At 29.4% G+C, this 16,612-nt stretch overlaps 3 protein-coding genes and 1 long non-coding RNA gene across 8 annotated transcripts in view; 1 reads left to right on the top strand and 3 right to left on the bottom strand.

Annotated features, from left to right (window-relative positions):
* Positions 1-909: 909 nt before the first annotated feature.
* Positions 910-3,465, bottom strand: Fdx1 (Adrenodoxin-like protein 1, mitochondrial Ferredoxin 1). Of its 2 annotated transcripts, none has more exons than XM_085481616.1 (4): positions 3,037-3,465; positions 2,366-2,417; positions 1,536-1,696; positions 910-1,131 (listed from the first exon to the last, which is right to left on the bottom strand). In XM_085481616.1, exons 1-4 carry the CDS (start codon positions 3,137-3,139, stop codon positions 1,028-1,030), a joined length of 420 nt encoding a protein of 139 aa, XP_085337742.1. In that variant the 5' UTR covers positions 3,140-3,465; the 3' UTR covers positions 910-1,027. The 2 variants fall into 2 exon arrangements, with proteins under 2 accessions (XP_085337742.1, XP_029169718.1); XM_029313885.2 differs by having other exon boundaries at positions 1,536-1,783; positions 3,037-3,464.
* Positions 3,263-4,284, top strand: LOC146725273 (uncharacterized). The gene is made up of 2 exons (XR_014924507.1): positions 3,263-3,339; positions 4,237-4,284. It is a non-coding gene; the product is annotated as an uncharacterized LOC146725273 (long non-coding RNA).
* Pfas (phosphoribosylformylglycinamidine synthase) lies at positions 3,918-10,702 on the bottom strand. The gene is made up of 9 exons (XM_029313884.2): positions 10,060-10,702; positions 9,820-9,961; positions 9,543-9,693; positions 8,833-9,223; positions 8,318-8,430; positions 7,809-8,053; positions 6,604-7,325; positions 4,691-6,406; positions 3,918-4,498 (listed from the first exon to the last, which is right to left on the bottom strand). The coding sequence occupies exons 1-9, from the start codon at positions 10,326-10,328 to the stop codon at positions 4,258-4,260; spliced, it is 3,990 nt and encodes a 1,329-aa protein (XP_029169717.2). The 5' UTR covers positions 10,329-10,702; the 3' UTR covers positions 3,918-4,257.
* Positions 10,703-11,882: 1,180 nt separating this feature from the next.
* RhoGEF2 (Rho guanine nucleotide exchange factor 2) overlaps positions 11,883-16,612 on the bottom strand; it is a 33,137-nt gene continuing 28,407 nt past the window's right edge. For all 4 annotated transcript variants that reach the window (XM_029313859.2, XM_029313861.2, XM_029313860.2 and 1 more), the window contains one exon: positions 11,883-15,815. In XM_029313859.2, coding sequence (XP_029169692.1) covers positions 15,717-15,815 — 99 coding nt within the window. In that variant the 3' untranslated portion in view covers positions 11,883-15,716. The remainder of the gene's footprint in view (positions 15,816-16,612) is intronic.

The raw sequence follows: 16,612 nt of genomic DNA, 5'->3' as shown, positions 1-16,612 counted from the left end.
CAAATTTATGCGAATGCAGGATATTCCATATATCTTATTACTTATATTATTTAGTATACTTTTCAGGGTAAATATTAAAAAGCATTCGATATTAGTTTCGAGCTATAAAAAGAATTATATTATTCTCATAGTCATGTGCAAGAATATATGGCATTTAACAGTATTATCATTGATTTAGCATTGAGTCAGAATGAAGAATTAAAGAGTTTTGAGAGATTAAATTTACAAAATATGTTGTACACACACACACACACACACACACACACACACACACACACACACACACACCCACCCACATATATATTGTATATATTAGCATTTATCAATTATTAAGTTCAAGTTTCTTTAAGTGATATTTAATCAAATAACACGTACATAAAGGCATCATTAAAAAAATCTGTAATGTGTTTAAACTTCTTTTAAAAAATTGTAACTTTTGTAAGACATAATCTGGGATATCCTGCATGTATATTAATCATATTTGCATTCATGAATAAACAAATAATAAGTTTAAAAGTTCTCAAAGAAAATGAGAAAATGTTTATGGTGCCTGTTTGAAGAGAGTATAATATCTTTAATATTTGTGGCAGCATGTTGGTTTGAAAACTAATTGGATATTTTGCATTAATCATATGTAAATGCTGCAAGAAAAGAGAAGTTAGATTTTTAATTCGCGGATACATTATATCATAAATGTTAAATCTTGTAGAAAAAAGATATGTATCCCTTATAAAATCTAGATATATATAAGAAATAAATATATTGTATTATAAAAAAAAAAAAACGTTTTTTATACATAACACAAATGATATTTGTTATTTTTTAAAGTGTTTGTAGACTTATTTAATTTATGATAATAGTTTTACATATATAAAAATATACACAACACAAGAAGAAATGACGCATTAATTTCCGTAATTGTGCTATTTATTATGAAAAAAATGTACAAATGAATAATATTAATTACAAATGTATTTACATGCTCGACTTAGTTGAACGAAAAAAAAAATTAACTTTTAATAGCTTTTTAATGCGGCGTTGGAGTATGTCCATCCACATAGAAATTTCTAGTTGCCTTCGGTAACTTTAGTTCTATACCATCTAATTTTTTGGTCAAAATTATTTGACAACCTAAAAAAGAAATATATAAAAAGGATGTGTGTAAAAAGGATTTATGCGGATGTGTGCATGTATGTGTGCATATATGTAAGGCTAAATCCATATCAGGTTGTAAAGTAATAATTAGAAAATCATTGTGTCTCTTTCTTTATATTAAAAATAATTTTTTTTGTACTTGAAATAAATTTTTTCATCACAGATTCACACACATTCTGTTTTAATAAAATATTAAATATCAAAGATTTATTTTATATATAGATATGTATATATGATGATAAATCTTGATGGTGAATCTTGAAATGAAATGATCACAAAGTCTGTACAGTTTAAAAAGAGAAATTTTCCAGATACAAAACATCTAAATATATTTTTTTAGGAGTGAACTTTAAGATTGCAAATAATAAATGTTGCTATACCCAGTCTAGAATTTTCCTTCAGAAAAGGTGCTAAGTCTAAGAGATCTTCTTCTTTTTCCTCAGGAACCGAAAGTTTATCCACATAATCGTGATGTACATATACATGACAAGTTGTACATGCTAAGGAAGCTTCGCATGCTCCTTCCATTTCAATCCCATATCTATGAGCCAAATAAAGTACATTGTCTCCTACTTTTCCTTTTATATAATGCTTTTTGCCTTTTTTGTCGATAAAAGTGACATTAACTCTGAAAAGATAATCCATAAACTATTCTTTTCTATTTTACTTTTCTTTTACACATTAGAAAATTATATAGATTTAATCAATATTGCAACAAGTGTGTTAATAAGTAGCAATATTATATTTAAATTATTTCCAAATTTTTCTAAAGAAATATGTAGATTGTGACCATACATTGCAATACATGCATACATACATATGTGGGTGTGTGTGTATACACACATATATTAGGAGTATATAATAAAATTAATTAAGATTATAATCAAAAACATTAACATTAACAAAGCTCTTTCATCAAAAAGAAATTTACAAAAATCGTTTTCTTATAACTGAAAAATTTATGTTAATCTATTCCTTTTAATCCTACATTAACACATATATAAGAAATATAAATTTTATTAATTTTGATTCAAGTAGCATATAAACATAAACCATTTTAAATATATACACTTTTTTCTCATTTCTTCGACTATAAAAAAAATGCATTTTATATAAAATCTCAATCTTGTTATGTAAAAAATTAGTATGACAGATTTATCCATTTTTTAAATAAATTCTAAAAGTGTAAAAATACATTTATTTTACCTACATATCAGCCTCTGTTTTAGGATCTTGCATTTCATATTCACCATGAAACATACCTATAAGAATATTTGTTTCAGTTTCAGTTTTTTTTAAGTGAAATATTAAAATTGTTGATTAATATATAGGAGAAATGTGATTAATCTTTAAAAATGTCTTTAAGTTTAAGAAATCTGTTGTATTGATGAGAAATAGTGTGATATATGTATATATTAAAATTGAAAACGAGCATTGAACTTTGCTATGCGTGGTAAAAGGAAAAGGTTAATGACAATGATTTATATTGTGTGCAAAGTTGTTTGCAATCAACAGCTAATTTAGATCCACGAAATTAATCAACTGATTAATTAATCAGATATTCTACTTTCCACACGTAGCAAAGTATGAAAAAACATCTCTATATTTCTATCCGTGTATATATATATATATATGTTTACATATGCTTAAATCAATTTAATCTCAATGATCATTATAATTGATGATAAATTGTTATAACTTTGAAAAACATTTTTTACGATTAGTCACTCTTCTCGAAACGCATTAAGCAATGGTTTAACTTTTTAAATATTTTATTTTTCGTATAAAGATTAATCAAATAACTATATTTTCGTCTAAATTAAAAGTAAGCGGCTTATATTAAATATTTATTTCATTATTTGCGATATTATCCATACTTACATTTAGACGTATGCATTTCATGGTTAGATAACCTAATCAAATGGTTAGTAGGTACATTTCTTTGTTTCAAGCGGAATGATAATGATCGGAGTATAAATGCCATATTTAATATGATTTAATATTTCACAATCTTAAGACAGTCGTATATATTAATCCATTGATCTTTATCAATAAAACAATGATTTTGTATGTACACATAAATACATAAGAGGTTATGTTAGGTCTGTTCTCATCAGTTGAATTGGCTGCACTAGTTCAGAGTTTATTTCTTTCCTTCCAATGGAGTGGAAAAAGATAAATTGGGTTTGTTCTTTATTGCTGCACTAGTGAATTAGTGTGTACATTGGTGCAGTAAGTTAGAGTGAAACAAAATATATTTATCTCACTTTAACGTATTGCACTAATTTGCCAGTGCAGCAATAAAGAACAAACCCATTCTAACCTAGTGCAGTGAGCTATAAAAAGAATGAACTTATATATATATATATATATTGATAAAAATGTACAGCTTTTTATCAATTTTACATAAAAATGCGATTATATTGTTCTAATATAATATATATTATTGTTCTAATATTGTTTAGTTAAAAAGAACAGACCTATATAATAATTGATTATCTATTGAATGAATAAGTTATTGAATTTCTGCTGAATAAAAATTAATTTTTTTTCAATATTAATTCTTTCATATTTAGAGAGAGAGAGAGATAGAGATACTTATATATATATTGTCTACATGCGTGTCATTATGCAAATAAGACATTTTGAGAGATACGCAATAATCATTTAATTCAGATGATTAATGTACACAACACAGAAATATTTTAAAGTGATTCTTTTATAGGTATATGTAGCTTTGATTTCAATAAATTAGATGCAGATTGTGTATAACTAAATATGCGTGAACTGATAACAATTATTTATCATCACTTTATTATTTATTAATAATATTTATTATACATCGAATTTTTTTATGTTCGTTGCTTTTAATTATGTAAAAATACATGCCGTTATTATTTTTGCATCATGTTAATTTATTATTTAATTTTACAAGTCTCATATATTTTTTAAAAATATACTTTTGATATTAATTCCATGTGAATTCAAACTGAATTGTGTGCGAGAGGAAAAGAAAAAAATATATATATGCACAGAGTAATTATAAAATGAGTAAATTATAACAAAACTTTTCATTGGCAGAATACTGTGTTGAGCAACTTTTTAGTCACGCTCTCGACACCAGATATACGCATTATCGAAAAGTCGCTGCCACGGTGACGAACCTTCCCAGTTCCAATCTATTGGTTTCCAAGGCCATTGCCACATTTGCGTGCACCTTTCTGGATGTGGCATCATCGCCAGATGTCGACCATTTTTAGAGCAAACACCGGCTATGCCATTTACACTACCGTTCGGATTCATGGGATAACGTTCAGTCGGATTGCCGGAATCGTCCGTATACCTAATAAATAATACAACGCATGTACAAAAAGAATGTGATCTTAATCACACTAAACAAATATACAAACATAAAATATCTTACAATGACAATGTTTCTCTTTCTTTCACATTTTTTTCATGAAAAATTGTCTTTTTACGTAAAAATTCGCATAATAAATTAATTGAGCAGAAAATAAAAATATAAAAAGCATACCTGATTGGCAAGCAGTTATTTCTCCTAAGAGATTTTAGAAGCTCCTCGCGAAAAATAAATCTGCCTTCTCCATGAGCCACCCATATGCCAAGAACGCTACCCTCCATTCCTTTTAACATAATCGATGGCGAGTTCTCGATTTTAACAGTGCTCCATCTACATTCGAATCTTTCCGACAAATTATGATCCAAATAAATTCCCTCGTTCATATTTTTTTCGATGTCTTCGTCACCTATCCATCCTAGCAAACTCATCAATTGACAACCATTACAGACCCCCAAGCTAAAAGTGTCTTCGCGAGCGAAGAATCGTTGCAACTGTTCGCGTAGAGATGGATAAAAGAGGAAGCTGGCTGCCCATCCTTTCGCAGAACCGCAGACGTCGGCGTAACTGAAACCTCCGGGAAATATAATACCTCGGAAAATATCCAGGGTAACATGGTCTTTCAGCAGATCTTGCATCGTAACGTCCCAAACGTCGAAGCCAGCTTCCAATAGAGAAGCGACCATCTCTCTATCTCCGTTAATTCCTTCTTCTCTTATCACGGCTACTTTGATATTTTTCGATGGATTCGTTAATATCGAATTAGATCTAACGGGATCGAAACTGAGACGGTAAGCGGGAACAGTTCGTTCTCGTAGCTTAGAAAATTCTTCCAAGGCGCAGGTGACGTTTGTCTGATGGCATTCCAGCTGATAACTGGTCTCTTCCCAAATACTCATCGAATCGATTACCGTAGTTTTTAACGCAATATTACCGCGTATTTTGACGATCACTTCCGAATTCATTCCGAAGTCCGTGGACTCTCCGATCAAGTACACGGGAACTTTGTAGCGCTGAAACATTTCCATCGCTTCGTCACGATACTTTTCGTCAATCTCCAGTATCCAGCCAATCTCCTCGGAAAATAAAATGTTAATAGCAGATGCAGATTTGTGAGTTATGTCGACATTTATCCCTAAGATTCCGGCAAAGCACATCTCTAGAAGGCATGTGATCAGTCCACCATCGCTGACATCATGACCGGCGAGGACCTTTTTATCGGCAATTAATTGTTGCGTAGCATCGAAAGCGTTTCTGAAAGTTTGCGCATCTTCGACATCCGGGACGTCGTCGCCCAATTGATTGTAGACTTGAGACAGAGCCGTTCCACCGAGTCGGCTTTTTCCACCAGACAAATCGACAAAGAGCAGGTAACTTTGCCGTCCTGCGGCAGGAGCCTTGAGATCCGGGGTAATTACTCGGCGAATGTCGGGACACGGCGCGTAACAAGACACGACAAGAGCGCCGGGTGCTTTGACGACATCCTTCCCGACACGCGTGGCCATACTGAGCGAATCCTTGCCACCATCGATCGCGATTCCGAATTCTTTCATCAGGGAACACATCGCCGAACAGGCTTCGTAGAGCGCCGCGCCTTCGCCTGGAAGTTTCGCCGGCCACATCCAATTCCCGCTGCATTTCACGTCCCGCAGATTGCTGATACGCGCGAACACTAGATTACTGAGAGCCTCGGCAACCGTCATTCGAGCGCCAGCCGCGTCATTCACCAGTCCTTTAATCGGTTGTTCGCCGATAGAAGTCGCGATACCTTCTAGAGAAAAATGTGAAATAGCTACCACTGCAACGTCTGCTAGAGGAATATGCAATGGGCCGACACATTGCTGCTGGGCCACTAAGCCCGTTACGCAACGATCCACCTTATTTGTTAGATACCTAAAAAAAAATGTTATATCGATTTTTTTATGTTTTCGATCTTGTGTGTGTAATATTTACATATAATTGACAAAAAGAAATCATATCTAATTGTAAGTTTAATAAGAAATTTAACATCTTTGTTTCCCTCAAAAATATATAAAAAACATAAAACTAAAATGTTCTATTGTAAAATGCAATAATAAAACAAAATATACCGCTTGCTAGCCACCGAAGGTAATCGAAGAACTCTATCCAAGGCGCTAAGAACTGTCAATTCATCGGGCAACTTCATGAGAAATTTCTGCGGCGATATCTTATTTAGATGGAAAACCTTACGAGGCATTTTTCCAAGAATAACTTCTAGATCTAGATTCACCGGATGCTTGCTGCTATCCAGGCTTAGGCTTTCGTCTTTGTTATTAAGGTACTTTGCATGTTCACAATTTTCTTCCTCGGAAACGATGATTTTTCCATTCCCAGTGACAGTGCCAACGAAATTGATGGGGCATTTCTCACGCGTCGCGATTCTTTTTAACAAATCAGCGTCCTTCGATTTACACAGAATCGCGTTGCTCTCTTGATATTCCGCGCCCCAAAGCTCTAATGTACTGATACTAGGGTCACCGAGGTCAAAATTCTTAGTAAAGATTACTGCACCAGCGGGCTCCACTAGTTCCTTGAGGACGTTACCGTTACCACCGGCACCTTGATCGTGAATACTGAGAATCGGATTGTTATCTCCTAATTCCGTGCATGCACGCACCACGCGATTTAATTTCTGTTCCATTTCGGGATCACCTCTTTGGACGGCACCAAAGTCTAATTCGGTACTGTTGTCACCCTGTACCTCTACGGAACTCGCTGAACCACCACCTACGCCGATTCGATAGACGGGTCCACCGATTTTTATCACTTCCATACCCCGTTCTGCTGGAACCTGAACAAGGAACAGCTAGATATATGTCCAGTAAATGATATATAAACTGTTTTTTTTTTCAGCAAAAAAATCATTTCTTACAGTGTGATAAAAGGAACAAAATCTGAAATAATTTCTTTAAATTTGAAATAATTTTTAGATGTATACAGATATTAAGTTAAACATGTGTAGATTGAGCTATATATATTTGCACTTATTAATGAGTAACAATTAAAAAGAAATTCTCTAGGCATAAATATTATCAATTATCGAATACGAATAATGGTTGAATAAATGAATAATTTATTTATTTAAATGTATAGTGCAAAAAAATTGATGATTTTTTACTTTTAACATTATAACTCAGTATGGTAGTTATAAGGGACAAAAAATATAACATAAAATTTAATAAACATTAATAATGCCGAGATAAGTGATCTAAAGAAATTAATTGTTGCAAGATAGATTATCAGCAATACTTAAATAAACATTAGAGAATCTTGCCTTTTTAGCCAAATTTGCATCCATTGTTCCTAATCCTCCACTGAACATTATAGGTTTGATCCATTCTCGTCTCTCTCCCGCGATATTGGTCGCTCCATAAGAACGCGCAAAGCCAGACACGACAGGTTCCCCAAATTTGTTCCCATAATCGGAAGCGCCGTTACTCGCTTCGATTATTATTTCTAACGGCGATGCCATGTTACTGGGATAAATTGCATCCTTTTCCTCCCATGGCAAATCATAGCCTGCAAGAGAAGAATTATGTATTTAGAGCAATTTAGCAATATTGCAAATTTAGGAGTTTATTTCTATTTAATAAATAGGATAATCTGATAAATTTTAGTTTTTTAATCATAAACGTAAACGAATAACTGTAAGTCCAAGATTAGACATGTGGAACAATCAGCATTATATATACATATAAGGATATACATATATACACACACACACATTCACACATAAAAGGAAGGGTTCAATTTGGTTAATTTAATTATTATTAAAGTATATACCTGAAACATGAAGATTACCAACGCTGTAACCTGCAGTGCCCGCTATGTAATTTCCTCCTCTACCAATTCCTTGAACGTCTCTTAATCTTCCTCCAGTTCCTGTTGTGGCACCACTATTACGATATTATTTGTATTTCAACAAGAGGATATATAAAAAGCATACGTATATAAATAAATTTAAATATAATAAAAAATATATTAAATTACTCGTCAGTGATGAAATAAGCTAAATCGTCAATATACATATAATAAATAAAAAAAGGATATAACAAAAGGAAAAAATTTTACAGATTAATTCAAAATTATTAATTACAATAAGATGACATATTACACCTCTAATTTATATATACTATTTCAATTGTCAATACTTGTGTTTTAAATTATCATTCTGCAGTACTTGAGAGATTTAATAAAGCTCATATACAATTTTTAAATTAAGATAAAAACACTGCATGAACATATAATCGAGTCATTAACTTGAAATTTTATTCATTTATCATGTAATTTAAATTTACCTAAAAGGTGCCACACCAGTTGGAAAATTATGCGTCTCTGCTGTAAAAATGAGATGCTGCTTGATGTTTTTTAGATGAAAATTGCTACATTTGTCAGTTTTTACAGGACGCAGGACAGGGACTTGAAATCCTTCTATAGCACTACTGTTGTCGCTAAATTTAATCACATTGTTTGAATTCGAATAATTTTGTGTATCCATAACCAAGTCAATTAAGGATTGTTTTTTTTCTTCGCCATCCAAAATAATACGTCCCTTAAAGAACCAGTGGCGACTATGTTCACTATTAGATTGTGCAAGATCAAAACATTCTACGCTTGTTGGATTACGTTTTAATTTTTGAAGGAACAATTTTGTATAAAAATCTAAATCCCAGTCATCAAATGCCAAACCTGTGAAATAAAATTATAGAGTAAAAAAATTGATATAATTTGAAAAAATATAGAAAAAAGATTAGAACAAATTATTCATGGTGAATAAAAATCTGTACATTAATTTGCTAACGCAATAAAAATGTATTTTATGTAATCTTAATCATTTTCGAGAATTGTATTTATCTGAATACTGCCATTTGTTCCGCTCACTCTTGAGCTTCTATTTTCATAACAATTACACACTTTAAAAATGTTAAAAGATATTTTAATTTTTAATCCAAAGGAAAGCCTTAAAAGTCTAATTTTTCTTAATCACACACACATACACTCTACTCACCCAATTTCAAATTAACTTCTTGCAGAGCTTGTTTTCCTTCTTTGATTAAATCGACTTCAAACCATTTCTCTGGCCTAAAGCCATGATCAAATGTTTCGATTGGTTTTACGTATCTACATTCTGTCATTCTATCTCCCAATACATCTACAATCTATGAAATAATACGTTATTTTAAATAAAACAGATTGCATCATATACATTGCAAGTACATCTAATATTATTAATCATCATAGGAATTTATCACCAATAGTCGAGATAATGTAAAGAATATACATACGTTGCTTTCTACTTTCTCGTCAAATGTCCCTTTAAACTTGACGAGATATCTAATTGCCCTTTCTACCCTCGTGATTTTATTCAATTTCACAGATTTACAAATGGAAACTACATTAGTAGAAAATGCTGTTGAGAAGTTCAACCTATAACAGAGAATTGTTTTATAAAAATCATGAGAAATTGAATTTTATAGTCAGAAATAAAACGCACAATTATATGTATTATGTATGCAAACTTTTACCTGGGTCCAATTTCAATAACAATAGCATTATCTTGAACATGATTGAATACACTGTTATATTTCAAGCATTCTCGTTCGAAAGGGGGTCCCAAGATCCACTTTAATACGACTTCCTCTTCATTCTCGAGCGGCTCGGTGGTCTGCACGTAATAACACAATTCTGTCTCAAGATCGGTCACGGAGGCTTCGATTTCCGACACTTTGTGTAGTTTACTCTTCAGCTGGCCTGCCTTCAATCCAGGAACCTTGTAAAATTTTAAGATGCGCATCTTCGAAAAGAGAAAGATACGGCGAAAGAGAGAGACAGATGCTGACAATTGTACGACAGACACGCAGAACTATTCAAGATTAGAGTGTGGTAGAGCGCGTTAACCATCTCGTTACTCAATGTATTTATGAAATGATATCGCGTATATCACTTTATGAAGCAAGAAATGTTTATGTCGTTTATTACGATCCGAAGGTCTAACTCTGAACAATTTTGAGAGAAAGCAATACACGCGATATAGGAAAATTAAATTACAAAAATCAAGTCAAACAATAAAACATATGCGGCTACATAATTCGATCAGTAATTCAATATTTTTCAAGCATATAACACGCGCAATATAGTTTTTTTTAAATATAAAATTTGAATTACCAATCCTTAGACGAACTTGTGATTTTGATCGTTTCCATAAAAACTATTATATATACACACGTGTATATATATATATATATATATATATATATATATATATATATATATCGATTCAATATTCGATTTTTCAATCTTCGATAGTATCGCAATGATTATAAATCTGTTTGATAAATAACAAGTTTTTTATAAAAATTATATAAAAATACGGTTTTCAAAATTTCTATTACAAGTTTTATTCGCCAGAAAGTTTAATGTAATTTTTAATGTAAATTAAGAAATAAACTATTCAAATAATTTCATGTTGTGTAAAAAAATAATGATAAAATATATATTTTTATTTCTTTTCTATAAAATTCTAGCAAATTTATAAATTAATATTTGTGATATTTTTGCAATTGAAAAATTGTAGATTCGTGATTCGTGGTATGGAAAAAAAGCATAGAATTCAAAAGTTTTACGAACAAAAAGTTCAAGAGTCAATTTAATTATTTCAGTATCTAAGGAGAATATGTATAGAATGTATGTACTGGGTATCGATTCTGTAATTTTTTCTAAAGTAAAAACGTGAAAAGCAAAAAATTTCCACCAATCATGCATTGATTTTAAAATGAAATCGATGTGCGATTGGCGGAAATTTTTCACTTTTCACATTTTTACTTTAGAAAAAGTTACAGAATCGATACCCTTATGACGAAAAGGTCATTGATTGCTATCGATTGTTTGTCGCTTTGTGACTTGTGACGCTCGTGAAGCTAACTGCTTCATATATGATATCAACAAGTTGCTTCATAATTGCTTCATCGACGTTGAAAATATAATATAAGGTTATCATGAGGTCGAAAGAGGTAGTGCCTTTAAATATAACATCTGAAACTTATATATATATGTATATATCTATAAATTAATATATCAATATTATAAATTTCATTAATATATATCTATAAAATTAAAAGTATATACCAATGAGCCATGAAAAAAAAAACCAGTAATTTTTATAAATACTACACACTTATGCACACATACACACACACATACATACACGCACACATACACAATTTTTACACTACATTAATTATGTCATTACAATAATTAGATTTTTTATGCTTGACATTTTCATTTTTTTTAAATATGACGACGATACTTGTTTAAAAAAAAAAGGTTTCATACACATAAACAAGAAAAATTACACAATTCAATAATTTGTTTTAATATAATAATAATAAAATATTATCCAATAATGTTATTAAATATTTTATACATATACAATAGTATCGCATTTGTATGGTGTTTGTGTCTTATCATTAAAATATATTAGTGTTTTATAGTATAGCAAAGATTTTATGTAAGTAGACGAGTCCTTTATATGCAATTTACACAAGAAAAAAAATAACACAAGTTTTTCACATTTAATCTTGGCATGCTAATAAATTTGTATTTTATTCGCAGAAAGAATTTCGTTTAGCTTACTTTCTCTAATTTTTATTTATTCTTTTTAATCTAGTCGTCTCCGATGTCAAAAGAGAAGGAATTGCAAACAAACTGCGAAAACTAAGCAATTAAATTCACATAATTGTTTGTTTGGTAAAATTTATAGAACAAATTTTAAAAGATAAATATAAATTTTTCTAAATGCAATTATGTACATGTAATATAAAATAGATGCCATAATAGCTGCGTCAATATTAGTCATAATTAATTTGGCGCAAAAAATCTATTGTATTCTTCAAATAAAATTAGAGATAAAATTACTCAAGTTTAAATAATTGATGATTAATATATTTTTTACATCTAGAGTTTTTGCACAATTTTTTTTTCTTAAAAATTTTCTTAAAAATTTCGTGGACTTTTGACATAATTGAAAATATATTTTATTAGAAAGAAAAGCTTTATATATTTTACAATGCTTGAATGCAATGGAGTTTTGTCTCTCTACAAAGAATCACAAGACAATATAGTTATAGAAATCGATGACATCGATTTCTGTAACAATATTGTTTTGTGTAAAAAGATAAGTTTTATTATATACTTCAATATAACAAAAATTTATTCAAATAGAATATCCAAAAAATGTTTTTTTTTTTTATATATAAATAGTACTTTATAATTTACTAAACTACTAAATAATTGAAAGTCAATTTTTTCATGTTTAAAACTTTTTCTAATAACTGATCATTAAATCTTCAGATTTTCAGATTAAAAATTTCCTTGAATTTGTACATTTTCGACTTTCAAAATATTTAAATTTTACAATTCTCATATTCTAAAATTTACATGTATTTTTAAATCGTAAAACTTTGTTCTTTAATTATTTTACAAAATTATTTATTTAATAAACGATAAAAGGGGAAAAAGAATAACTTAAAAAATTTTCTTTATAAAAAAAATTTCTAAAATTCGTAAAATGAATAAAAAAATTAGAAAAGATTATATTAGTGATATATATTTGATACATATTTTAAGATATTCTGAATCCACATAAACGTCATGTGTGGATGTGTCTACATATAGCGCAAGTTTATTTAAGTACGTAAACTATTGTCTATTTTATAAAAAAATTGTATGTTTATATTTGTAGATTTTTGGATTCTTATATTCTAGGATTCTCGTATGAATTGTTTAATTCCTAGAATTATTAGAATTATTATAAAAAAATTTTTTTAAGAAAAAATATATTTAAAAATTTATAAAATCGTAATGCTAAAATAATTTCAAGTGCTATGCTCAAATATTTAACAAATTTTGGAAGCCATAAATTGTGCAAAACTGTGATATACAAATTCTCATTATATCTTAATCGTTCTAAGATTTCTTTTAAGATATTCTATGTGAATATCACATTGTAAAAATACATCTTATAATCCACTACTTGTAAGCAGCAGCTTATTAATGCATAATTTTATAAAATTGTAAGAAAATGGCATTCTTTATAAAATTGGCAATCTTTTTTTATCTTTTAATATCTCACAAAAAGACTTTTCTATATTTCTGGTATGAAAAATCAAATATTCACAAGCTATTATAATTTCTATTTTTAAAATTATGGGTGCAATTCTGATTTATGCTGCAACATTGCTATATGTACGAAAAATTCGAAGAAATTAACAATAGTTAATTAACAATATAATCATATTAAAAAGTGTACAGATTTTTCGCACATAACTTTGCTATTAGACTTTGCATATAAATCGGGCTTCTTAAATAATATAATAATAATAATAATAATAATAATAATAATACTAATACTAATAATAATAATGATAATAATAATAATAATATACAGGACTCTCAATTTGCAAAATAACACAATGATATACAAAAAATTGCGTTTGACAGATTAGTGCAGATTATGTAAATCTATTTACATAAAATCTTTGGCAAAAATCATCGATTCATATTTTGGTGAATACAGGAATGAAACAAAAGTTATCAGCTGTTTTACTTTGATACAAACTTTTAAAAAATTTAATGAAAAAAACGAGTTTTATATACTATAACGTCTTAATTAATCGATTTATTGTTAAAAAGATATACGATTCATAAAACATGATATCTATAATAATCATATTATATTATTAATAATAATAATTATACTACCCATATATATACATACATACATACATACATACATACATACATACATACATACATACATACATACATACATACATACATACATACATACATACATACATACATACATACATACATACATACATATATACATACATACATACATACATACATATACATACATACATATATATATATATATATATACACGAGGTAGATCATTTTAATCAATACATGCAGATATCTCAAAAAGTAAGCAAAATTGAAAAATGTTTTATACAAAAGTTGTAGGATTCAGAGGGGGACACTGGATGAAGATCTTGACCCTGACATTGGACAAATTTAGGGGTCATTTTAAGATCAACTTGATTTTCTTAAATAAAATCACCCATTTTTCATATCATATTCTTGTAGCTGATGTCGAGACCTTTATAATTCAAAAAGTACTTAATGGAAAAATGTTTTATTATAATGTTTTGGAAAGGTCTCGACATCAGCTACAAAAATATGATATGAAAAATTGGTGGTTTCATCCAAGAAAATGAAATTTTAAGTTAACCTTAAAATGACCCATTTTGACTCCATTCATCAAGTGAAGACCTTGACCCTTTCTCGTCTGAATCCTACAATTTTTGTATAAAACACATTTTTCTATTTTGCTTACTTTATGAGATATCTGCATGTATTGATTAAAATGGTCTACCCTGTATACACACACACACACACACACACACACACACACACACACACACACACACACACACACACACACACACACACACACACACACATACACACATACACACACACACACACACACACACACATACACACACACACACACACTCTAATCATGTTTAATAATCTGACTTAAGCTGATATATTGTTTGGTACATCAGCAAATAATTTTCTTCCATAGGATTATTCTTGAAGGAGCTTTATATGTGAACACTCTATACATATTTGGCAAGATTCACACTCACATGCACATACACGCACACACATACATACGCGCGCGCGCGAAAAATCACATTGTATATATGCTTTCGGTGTTTTATAAAATAATGAAAAAGATCTAGAAAAAGAGATAATTTGTGAACACAAAATTCTATGTATATATCATATTTTATAACATTATGCAATGAATTCCTATTAATTGAAAGAGATGACAATATATAAATATATGTTATCATCGAAATATATCCTTCTCAAAAATTTTATCAAATAAATAAAACAGCTAATGACTTATTTCTTCTTCTGTATATATATAGTATTATCCGCAGTAAAGAATTGTCTCACACACGTACATATGTGTCGTCCACTTTTCAGTTTTTTCTTCTGCAAATAATTCTGATCTCTTTCGGTATACGAGAACGTTCCAGCACCGCTCATGAAATGCACCAAATCAAGAAGGATATGATCGATGGAACGTTTTCTCAGGTGTGTTTCAGCCAACGCTATCGTCCATCATTTCAGTTTCCGTTTTAAGCTTAAGATTTTCTGTATTCGAATCTCCAATCGCTTCTCCGCGTGCATCGACGAACTCCTGTTAATATGTACATATACAAAATATATTATAAAACATATAAATATAGGGATATAAAACATCAAGAATATTGACAGATTAATCATTCGCTTTGATCTAATCTACCTTTACAAAATTATTCTAGTGTGATCAGATTCATCTATTGTTTAGCATGTAACAAGTTTTTTCATATGTTTCTGATGCTCAAGATTCCTGAGTTCTTACTGCAGCCATATTGGATTATAAAGTCGGATTGTACGTGTATATATTGTTATGTAAAAATAAATAATTTTTTGTCTCAATTTATATTAGATAGAATAAACTCATAAAATTTACTTCTTTACAGAGATGGAGAATAGTTGGAGTGGAGAATTAATGGCTGCGTAAATCGATTTAATTAACTACATTAAGGTCAACTTTTGCTGGAAATTTAGGATACATAGACTGAATTACATATATTTACTAATAAAAGATAGTTAAAAAGAGTTCTCGTTTCATATTTTATCATCAAACGTGATTAGTAAAAAAATTTATATAATTTCTTGATTTTATTTTGTCATTATTTATAGTATTGATTACAATACGAAGCCGACTTAAATTGCTTTGTAAAATTTCATAGTTTTTAATAAATCAATAGAAAATGTATTATTGTCAAATTGTTTATATAAACAAACTGTATAAACTATACAAAACTCTTTAAAAGTTAAGTAAAAGGATCAAATAACAAAAATTATATAATTATAAATATTATATAATTCGCAAGTTATAGATGTAATAGAATATAACAATTTACTGATAATTAAAATAATATATTGACA

This window comes from Nylanderia fulva, unplaced genomic scaffold, assembly GCF_048542155.1.
Source record: "Nylanderia fulva isolate GAGA-0341 unplaced genomic scaffold, ASM4854215v1 Scaffold1, whole genome shotgun sequence".
Classification (NCBI taxonomy): domain Eukaryota; kingdom Metazoa; phylum Arthropoda; class Insecta; order Hymenoptera; family Formicidae; genus Nylanderia; species Nylanderia fulva.
This window is presented reverse-complemented; position numbering and strand designations above follow the sequence as displayed.

Bases quoted from the DNA above. Each gene is read 5' to 3' on its own strand.
- Fdx1 (XM_029313885.2), bottom strand. From the start codon at position 3,139: ATGGCATTTATACTCCGATCATTATCATTCCGCTTGAAACAAAGAAAT. The intron at 2,418-3,036 runs GTAAGTATGGAT...ATATTCTTATAG, and splicing joins TGAAATGCATACGTCTAAAT to GTATGTTTCATGGTGAATAT. The intron at 1,784-2,365 runs GTAGGTAAAATA...TTATCTTTTCAG, and splicing joins CCTAAAACAGAGGCTGATAT to AGTTAATGTCACTTTTATCG.
- Pfas (XM_029313884.2), bottom strand. From the start codon at position 10,328: ATGCGCATCTTAAAATTTTACAAGGTTCCTGGATTGAAGGCAGGCCAG. The intron at 9,694-9,819 runs GTATGTATATTC...ATTATTTCATAG, and splicing joins ACGAGAAAGTAGAAAGCAAC to ATTGTAGATGTATTGGGAGA. The intron at 8,054-8,317 runs GTATATACTTTA...CTTCTCTTGCAG, and splicing joins TGGTAATCTTCATGTTTCAG to GCTATGATTTGCCATGGGAG.